This window comes from Anastrepha obliqua, chromosome 2 (genome assembly GCF_027943255.1).
Source record: "Anastrepha obliqua isolate idAnaObli1 chromosome 2, idAnaObli1_1.0, whole genome shotgun sequence".
NCBI classification, from domain to species: domain Eukaryota; kingdom Metazoa; phylum Arthropoda; class Insecta; order Diptera; family Tephritidae; genus Anastrepha; species Anastrepha obliqua.
This window is the reverse complement of record NC_072893.1, coordinates 119,749,820-119,760,334: the sequence shown is the minus strand read 5'-3', so window position 1 is coordinate 119,760,334 and position 10,515 is coordinate 119,749,820. Positions and strand designations below refer to the sequence as shown.

Below are 10,515 nucleotides of genomic sequence, written 5' to 3'. Positions count from 1 at the left end.
CGTACTAATTCCCATTGTGCTTCAGCCTGCAAATGGCCTTCAAGGCCTTCAAGGTTTCCATTTGGTGTTTGATTTTTGATTTCTAATGTTTGGTTTTTTCATCTGTGGCCTTTGATTTTTCGTCATTAGTTTTTAATTTTTGATTTTCATATTTCATCTTTGGTCTTTCACATTTTTCTCTGATATTTTGGCTTTTAGACTTTGATTTTTGATATTTGGACTTTGATATTTGAGTCTTGATATTTCATCTCCCACCACTGATCTTTCATATTTGCTCTGCGATGCTTGATCTTTGACCTTTCACCTTAGTTTTTCATCTTTGCTTTTTGATAGTTGATCTCTGGTGCTTGATTCGGTCTTTGCTTATTGATTTTTGCAGTTTGGCGCTGTAATTTCGATTTTTGATGGTTAGTTTTTAATTTTTAATCGCTAATCTTTCATTTTTCATTTTTATCTTTAATCTTTAATTTTTAACTTTTAAATTTAAATTTTATATCTTTAATTTTTAATCTTCATGCTTTAATGTTTAATCTCTAGTCTCTAGTCTTTAATATTTAATTTTTAATCTTTAATCTTAAATTTTTAATATTTAATTTTTAATCTTTACATCTTTAATCATTAATATTTATTATTTAATTTTAATCTCTCATCTTTAGTATTTAATGTTTAATCCTCATCTTTAATATTTAATTTTTAATCTTTCATTTTTAATATTTTATTCTTTAAATCTTTAACCATTAATCTTGCGTATTTTTAATCTTTAATATTTAATCTTTAATCTTTAATTTTTAATATTTAATATTTAGTTTTTAACCTTTAATTTTAAATCTCTAGAAATTAATCTCTAATCCTTAATCTTTAACTTTTAATCTTTAAGGCTTTATTTTAATATGGAATCTTGAATCTTTATATTTACTCTTTAATTTTTAATATTTGTACTTTGATCTGTCATCTTTAATTTTTAATATTTAAAATGTTATCTTTAATATTTAGCCAATAATTTTTAGTTCTTAATCCTTAATCATTGATCTTAAAAATGTAATCTTTAATATTTAATCTTTAATCTTCAATTATTAATCTTTAAGTTTTAGTCTTTAGTCTTTAATCTTAATCTTTCACCTTGCATCTTCAATTTTTATTTTTAATCTTTAATCTTTAATTTTTCATCTTTAATCTTTAATCTTCACTCTTTCAACTTTAAGATTTATTTTTTAATCTTTAACCTTTACTCCTTAATCTTCACTCTTTCATCTTTAATATTTATTTTTTAATCTTTAATCTTTACTATTTAATCTTAAATCTTTAATCCTTCATCTTCAATTTTTAATCTTTAATATTTAATCTTTAATTTTTAAAACTTTAAACATTATTCTTTAGTTTTTAATCTTTAATCTTTAATCTTAATCTTTAATCTTCAATCTTTATTCATTAATCTTTAATCCTTAACCTTTAGTCTTGAATCTTAGCCCGTTAATCTTTAATCATCAATCTTGAATTTTGAATCTTGAACTTTGAGTCTTTAGTCTTTAGTATTTAATCTTAAATATTGAGTTTTTAATCTTTAATCCTCAATCTTTATTCCTTCATTTTTAAGCTTTACTATCTAATCTTTAATCTTTATTCTCCCTACTTTCACTAATGATTCCTGATGCTTCATATTGATCTGTGGTTTTAAATAAATATCTAAATATCATCAGATTTAGATCAAATTTTTTCATTGAGTTGCCACCTAGTTACTCTATTTATAAGATATAGTTACTGGGTCCCTTTTTACCATAGATGCCTGTAATTCATTATTGAAACGCTGCTTGAGGTGAGCATTGCATCATCTATCCCACAAATAAATGGGCATATAAGTGTAGTTATCAATCCGTAATTATGTATTAAAATATGGTAAGTAATTGGCAATACGTAGTTAGCCTTTTTATAAAAAAATAAATAAATATATAAACGACCTCAACATATTCGAAATCTACCCTGGCGGAGCACTCCCTTACTGATTTACGACAACTTAAATGAAAAATAATCAGATATGATTTTAAAGCATTGCAACTGCAATCATTTGAATATAAATTAGGCAATTAAATTGTTTCACTTCTCACAAGTTTACTCTCATTCAGAACAAAACAAAAAAGTACTTAAACTTCCGTGTTTTATGTATTAATTCACATTTCAATTGGATACTAGAATCTCAAAATAATTACTTCACTGGATTTGTAATCACTGCATTTTGTATTTATAAACTCGTACTTGTTGTTATTCTTGCTTTTTTTAAGTTTTATTTATGCCAGTAATTTTACAACCATTCTCGAGAACTCAAAGTTCATTTTATAGACTTATAAATTGAATTTCGCCAAGCCCAGCTCGCCAGTTGTCGGTATAACGTCCGTGAGTGTACTATAACTAGCGGTGTTTAGTGATTTAGAGTGAAAAAATGCGTTCGATTTTTTTCTTCGATTCAAGCCACAAATTAGCGCTGCTAACTTTTTTAGCGCTCTCTAGCCAGTGGCAAGTGCTTGCGGTCGATTTTCGTAAGTGAAACGGATATTATGCTGTGATCTTTTGCGACTTAACTTACGTCAGCGTTCGAACTTAATAAAAAATAAAGTGATGTAACAAAGTGTTAAATTATTTATAATAAAAGCTGTGGAAAATTCATTTCTAAAAGTTTCGCCGTCTATCAAAAGAAATAGCATACATTTTGATTATCATTCCACTTTCTGCAGACTTTTGGTAGTCGAAATATGGGCTTTGGTGTGGATGGCTTCAATAGTAATATAAATAAAGTACAATGGGGATGTGTATTTTGTGTCACAGGCCTTTCAGGAGTCAAACACCAGTAAAAAATATATCCCTTTCTACGAATTGTTTCGACTTCCGTTTCTAATAACCCCACTTTTGGAAATCCACGAAAAAGTTACGATTTTCCTTTGTAGTTGTATTGAGCGACAGAAAAGGCTTGCAAAGATGATTTGGTGCTCATCAAATGCTTATCGATCCTTCAACACTTCGAAATCGTCATTCAGAGAAGAAAAGTCTCCATTAAGCCCCTCAGGAATCCCTAGAAGGAGAGCTAAATCACAATGAGAATTCTGACCCAAAACAAAATTTCGGAAAATTTCTACTAAGTTATAGGTCACATTGTGAGTTTTTCGTTTTCGCTTTATTTTCTATTATCAGGTGAAGAACTAAAATTATGATCGTGTAATGATTTGTTGGATTTGTAGTTAACGCAGAGAAAATATGGAAAATTTATTTTTAAAACTGTGAATCAAGGTCCTCTTCTATCATGTGTCAAGCAACTCAAGGAACTCAGAGTCTCCTAACAGAAAGATTTTTGCCGAAATGCAATTCGAAAAAGGTTTATGTGAAGCCGTAAATTAAAACGTTCATCTGTTATAAGTAAATGAGGCTCTTCTTTCAATGATTTCTCTGCTAAGCTATGAGTGACGGTGTATGTTCGGTCTCCTCATATTGGCTCTTCAGCCAAGACGTATTTTTATGGAAACATAAGTAGAAAAGTTTACAGCATGAAGCTGGTTACAAACATGACGGAGCCAGACGCGGGCGAATAGAACTTGTCCATGTCACAGATGCCGTGCTGGGCTCTTCCAAAGTAATGCAAAAATTACAATAGTTCTGGAAGAGAGTTTCCCAAGAAGAGGAACTGTTTTAGTAGCCTACCTCCCCCGCCAAACAAAACCAAATCTCCACTCTCTAGGACTAATTTTTAGGTCACAGGTCAACTTATGTATAAGATGTAATTGTCTCTCGTCTTTCTAGCACTGAAGAAATTTTGAATTTTACCCTCCACCCATCGCAGTAGCTCATCCCGACCAAGTTCTTATATTAAACTTAGGATGAAGTTAGGTTGGGCTGAGAGTATATGATTTTCTTCTGGCTGCAAGTGGCCGAGATGTCTCAACTTTTTCCACATTTTTTTTGGACGTTTTTGTAGCTCATTTTGATATTCTTCATTTGCCACTTCGTGGAAGTGCATGCATTGAAACCCATTTAGTTGGCAAATTATCCTGTACCCTGATGAGTCTTTCGGTATTTTGACTACCCGTAGCATGGAGGATAATAGGATACTATTTGATCTTGGTGCTATTTTATTCGTCTTTGTTTTCGTTGTTGTTATTGTTGTTTTTGTTGTAGCAGCATAAACTTTCCTTTACATACACGGGGAAATCGGTGTATTACGGAAACGTAGAATCGACTGTGGTAGGAACGTGGTCTTTGTTGTTGTTGGAATGTAGCTGAAGTGACAGTCCTCCGCCGGATATAAATCTGGGTCATTGCAGTAACGTAAAATCAACTGTCGTGGGAAAGTCGTCTTCATCGTCGGTATCGGTCAAGTCCACTTTGAAGCAAACTTTAGCAGCTCAAAGCAAATCAACAATAACTATAGGTCTTAATATTTTGTCAATAACTTGCAGCTTATGAACGCTAAGACCCGCTAATTATTTTTTAAATTTAATTTTTACTAAGTTTCGGCTAGAGCCGCGCTCGAAAGAGTCTCACGTTTTTACAGATCCTGATACGAAATCCAATAACTGCAATCGACAAAACCACGGGACTTTAACGGCTGATTAACACTGTTTTCATACTTACAAAAGCTGGTCCTTAGTATTACCAAGGGATGCCTTAGTATTATCAAGAATCTTGTTTGTGATGCAGATACCTGTTAATGAGGCAAAGAACTCCGAATCAAGGCAGCTAAGTCGGAAACCAAAAAATTCTTGGACAATGGCACAGAAGCTGCTCCATAGTATATTTCTGCAAGCTTCAACTTATTTTATCTTACTGATTTAAGGCAGTGTCTCCATAATATTTTAATTTCGAAGTTACACTGTAGTCTTAAACCCAGTAAAGTTTATAAGCCCTTATGACTTCATCGATGTTTCTTTACAAATGTTGGGTACCTGTGAGGTCTAATTTAGAATTGCCGCCGGTAGTATTATTATCGTAACAGTTTTCTTATTCATTTTACTCGTTTGCAGAGACATTTCTTTAACTCCTTTTTCTTTTTTTTCCGCTTCTCCCAGCTGCTCCCATAACGAAATGTCACTTTGGCGATGAAAAATGCATGATCGAGCAGGGGCAAAAGTTATTGAATAGAGCTGCCACTGGCATACCCGAATTGGATATACCCAGTATAGAGCCGCTGGTGGTGGAGAAGATCGAAATGTTGGGCGATAAGAATAGCGCATTAAAAGTGGACTTGGTGATGACAGATGTGAAGTTCCACAACTACACAAAACCTAAGATAACCACGATTAAGTGAGTGCTAAATTGGGGAATGTTTAAGAAAAAAATTAAATTGGCAGAAATATCAAGCAATTTTTCCTCCAAAGTGGTATTAATTTTGTTCTGTTAATTTTTTTTATTTATTTTTCTATTCTATTTTACTTCTTTTTTTTGCTACGATTTTGTTTTGCAATTCGCACAACGCCCTCCACAGAGGCTTCACCAAGGACCTCAGCAAGCCGATGAAAATTGTAACGCAAAATATCAATCCACGCTTAACTATTAAATCCAAATATAAAGTCGATGGAAATATACTCGTTTTGCCCATTAAAGGCGAGGGTGAATTGACATTGACACTGGACAATGTGAAGACTCGCTTCACCACCACACTTCATGCCGAGCAACGCGATGGAAAACAATTTTTGATCATCGATAATATAAAAATCGAAACACAAGTGGACAAGTGAGTTGAAGTAAAGTTGACAGTAGAGGGCAATTAAATATTAAAATTCATATAAATAATTAGTTTAGATTTATTATTTCATTCATTATTTATTCAATTAGGACACCAATTTTTTTTATTTATTTTATACATACAAAAGTATTTACTTGTATTTTTAAATTCATCCAATAATTAGTGCAGCGTATTTGTGGGATATTTTTTAGTTGGAGTATTAAATTGAAAATCCCACAAAAATTTATAATTTGTTTTTCGAAAAGTTTCATCTTTAAAGTTTTTTACTTTTAATATTTTTGATAATTTTAATCAATGAAGTGAAATACTCGTAACTGAGGAAACACTTTTTTATTTAATTTTTTTTATGAAAATGGAAATTGTTGGTGTTATTCACGTTATTTATTTCCTATTAAATGCATAATAATAAATATGAGGGCCTACGGCTATAACAGAAGTTGTCGGGGGTATAATATAATAAATAAAAAATATTATTTTGACACACAGCAATTGTTGTTTTGTGTGAAATGAATGATTTTTACACATAAAACAAAAACCTTGAATTTTGAAGAAATATTTTTATTTATTTTTCTATTTTAATTTTCATCATTCTACAAATTTTTAGAGAATAGGGCTGAAATGAATTTTTTTATGAAACCAAATGTTTGTTATTAATGTTAAAATGATTTTGGGCAATAAATGAAATGAAATTAATGATAGGAATACCTCCTCTTAAAAGGAATTAAACATTTAAGTTTTTTTTGTAACCTTATTCTCAGTGTTTGTTTTTTTCTCCTTGTAATCATATTTTGATTTTCGTTTTAGTATTTCATTATATATAAAAAGCTTGTTTTTAATAGGAGTTGCGAATTCCTTCAAAAACTAAAATTTTTTGTTCTTTAATGTACAATAATTCTCAAAATTTCTTGTGCAATGACAGTCCATGGCTCAAAATAAAACGACGTAATTTCGGAGAGTGAATTTTTTTATGAACCAAAATGAAATGAAATATTAATGAAAGGAATACGTCTTCTTAAAAACGGTTAAACATTAAAGTTTCATTTTTTCTTTCGCGTTTCAGTAGTTTGTTTCTTGTTTGCTTACAAAGAAGTAAAAAAAAATTTTTTTATAACAAAATTTCTAAAAAAAAAAAACAATTTTTTGTAAATTTTTTTTTTAATTGTGTTTTTCTAAAAAAAAACTGTTTGTTGTAAAAAAAATTGCTGATGTAAAAAAATTGTTTATGTAAAAAATAGCTTTTCGTAAAAAAATAAGAATTGCGAATTTCTGAACTTTCTTCAAAAATTAAAATTTTTTGTTCTTTAATTTAATTTTTCGAATATCTTGTGCAATGACAGTTCTTGGCCCAATATAGAACCGGGTCGTTACAGAAAGTGAATTTTTTTATGAACCAAAATATTAGTTATTAATGGTACGTCTTCTTAAAAAGGGCTAAACACTAAAGTTTCTTTTCCTCATTTGCGTGTTAGTTCATTTGTTATTGGTTTGTTTCCCAAAATTAAAGAAAAAATTGATTTTTCTAAAAAAAAATTGATTATGTAAAAAACTGGTTTGTGTAAAAAAAATTTTTTTGGAAAAAAAATTGTTATGTAAAAAAAATGTTTTTTGGAAAAAAGATTGTTATGTAAAAAAAATTGCTTCTTGTAAAGTTGTTTTTTGTAAAAAAAAATTTTATGTAAGAAAATTGCTTTTTTTCAAAAAAAAAAACAAAGAAATGCGAATTTCTTGTCTTCCTTCAAAAACTAAATTTTTTGTTTTTAAGTCCATTTCTAGAATTTCTTGTGCCGTTTTACTATTTGATTTGCTTGCGACTTGTTTCCGAAATTGGGAAAAATTGTGTTTCTTTTAAAAAAATTCATTTCCATTTTTTCGAAAGTTAAAATTTTTTTAAATTTATTCAAAAGTGTTTGCTTTTTTTCTAAAAAATATTTTTTGTCTAAAAACAATTTGTTATGTAAAAACATAGCTTTTTTTCAAAAACAAAAAAGAGATGCGAATTTCTGGTCTTTCTTCAAAAACTAAATTTTTTTTGTTTTTAAATTAATTTTTAGAATTTCTTGTGCCGTTTTACTATTTGATTTGCTTGCGATTTGTTTCCGAAAATGGTAAAAATTTTGTTTCTTTAAAAAAAAATCATATTAAATTTTTAAAAAGTTAAAAATTTTTAAACTTTATTCGAAAGCCTATGCTTACAGTTACCAATAATTTTTTTTTTAATTAATATAATCTTTTATATATATTTTAATATATCCTATTTTAGTTTATTTCTGGCTCACTTACGAAATGTAAGAAAATTTAAGTATTTTTTTTAATATATGCAAACAAAGTGTTTCTTTAAAAAAATGCAATGTAATGCAATTACAATTTGCATAAAAATTTTTTTTTTTAAATTTCATTTTCAGAATTGTATGTATTTTTTTTTGTATCGATTCTGAAATGTAGAAAAATTTAACTGAGACATTTTTTTCTTTAAAATTATATGCAAAAAACTCTTATTGGTAAAAAAATTGCATGTTTTTGGTAAAATTTTAACTTTCTTGAATTTTTTTAAAAACTCATATTTGGATTTTACATTTTTTTCTTCGTTTTCAGAATTTTGTTTGCCGTTTTAATATTTCATTGTTTTTTGTTTGCTACTTGAATGTCGGAAAATTTAATTAAGAATTTTTTATTTTTAATTCCATGCAAGAAAAGGGTTTTTTCGTAAAGAGAATACATATTAAATATCTCTGAACTTTTTAAAAAAATGTGAACTTGCTGTTCTAATTTATTTGTACATTTTTATTTTTTCATTTTCCGAATTGTATGTGTCACCTTAATACTTTTTTCACTTTTGAAATTAAAAAAAATTGAAGTAAGAACTTTTTTTAAATATTTGCAAAAAAGTTTTTTCTTGTAAAAAAAGGTGGATGTTATTAGTAAAAGTTAAAAATCTGAACTCTCTTCAAAAATTTATATTCGCTAAAAATTTTATTTTTTTACATACATATATTTGTATAATATATGTTAAACTTGCTCTCCCGCTTTCTCACTCTCACTCTACCCCTCTCTCTCTTCCTCACTCGCTGTTTCCCCTATATATCTCTCCCCCTCTCTTTCTCTTCCTCCCTCCCTGTTTCCCCTATATATCTCTTCCCATCTCTCTCTCTTTCACTTGCTTTCTTCTGCCCAAGAATGATAGAAACAAGATTGCGCTCATCAGAGAGTGCGTGCCGTCACGTTTGCTAGGTTGTGCAGTGTTGCCAAGTATTTGCTCTTCACAATAAATTTAGTGCTTTTTTATACCCAAAATGCGAAAATTTTTTGGTTTGGTGTTTGTTTCTTTTTGCTTTTAATTTAAAGTTATCGAAACTGTAAGTTAAAAAAAAACTGTATTATTAAACAAAATAATGTTAAAAAAGGTCACTCAGAGAAGATTTTAGTGCCAATGCACTGTTGATTCTTATAAAGTTTGATATTTTGAAAGTGGAGATTTAATTTTTTGCTCCTTTTAAGTTAATACAAGAATATTAAATGTTCTTCTCTCAACTCTTCTTACCATTAAAAACCTTTTTGGACATTTAAAAAACGTTTGAATTTACTGAATACGATTTTTAAGTAATTCAATAAAAAATTGGTATTTTATTTTCTTTAAATGAGAATTTTGGTGCCTTTTATATCCAAAGCTAGGCAACGCTGCAGTAGCGAGAGAGAGATTTGACTACTGAAAGCAGAAGAACGCTAACAACAACTGTAATTGCGGGCAATGCGATCAGATGTTAAAAAAATTAAAGCTAATATAAATAAAACTGAGTGAATTATTGAGCTAATTTTTAAAAAGTCTATATATTTTACAAAATTATAAGCATTAGTTTTAATTAGAACAGGCTAGAAAAATGTCATGAAGAAAGAACTAAAACTCCGAGGCTAAATAACAAAAAAAAAAGAAGCTAAATCAAACTACGAAAACGGTAAACTGGCCATTCTGGTGCTAAAACCACGTAACTCGTTGTCAAATTCGCTGAGAGCAAAGTAACGGTACCACGATAGGCGCCACCTCATTATTCTTTCCATTATGCTTCTGCCTATAGTTGCTTCTATAATCTCCATCAATTTCATGTATCACAAACGCATTCTCCTTTGAATTTTCAAACCCCTTTACATTCTCCATCTTCTCTTCTAGAGCCACCACCGACATGACAAATCTGTTTAATGGCGACAAAGCGCTCTCTGAAAGCATACTGAAAGTATTGAACGAGAATTGGCGTGTACTCAGCGATGAGCTTACTCCAATAATCAACGAGGCTGTGGCCAATAAACTTAAAGAGGTGATGGCAAAATTCTTCAAGGATATACCATATGAGGACTACTTTTTACCGGAGTAAATTAGATAATTACAGTGAATGTTGAATAAATAAGTAGTAGAATATTTCAAAGAAGATTTTTTTCCAATTAAAAGTTGATAAACAAACTTAAGTACTTTTATTATAGGAGTGGCTTTGTTTGGAAGCAGTACCACCGAAAATATGAGCTGAGCAGGAAAGAAATGCTATTTGTTTATTTGAAGAAGTCAAGAAAATATAATTTCAGGCTAACTACTAAAACTAAAGGATAATGAAAAACTAAAAGGAATAAAAAAAGGATAATGAATAACTAACTAAAAAATAGAGTTGAATAGTACAGAAAACTCCTTCTTTTGGTTTGTTTCTAAACATAGTCTTGAATTTTTGTCTCATCAGGGGATAGGGGTAGTCAGACTTTTCAAAAAATTAATTTTTTTACGTTTTCTTAAAGTATAATATCATACAAAT

The 10,515-nt window shown here is 29.3% G+C and overlaps 1 protein-coding gene across 1 annotated transcript; it reads left to right on the top strand.

The window, feature by feature from the left end:
• The first annotated feature begins 2,354 nt into the window (after positions 1-2,354).
• LOC129239257 (circadian clock-controlled protein daywake-like) lies at positions 2,355-10,175 on the top strand. The gene is made up of 4 exons (XM_054874625.1): positions 2,355-2,531; positions 5,049-5,283; positions 5,465-5,713; positions 9,888-10,175. The coding sequence occupies exons 1-4, from the start codon at positions 2,435-2,437 to the stop codon at positions 10,087-10,089; spliced, it is 783 nt and encodes a 260-aa protein (XP_054730600.1). The 5' UTR covers positions 2,355-2,434; the 3' UTR covers positions 10,090-10,175.
• Positions 10,176-10,515: the final 340 nt, after the last annotated feature.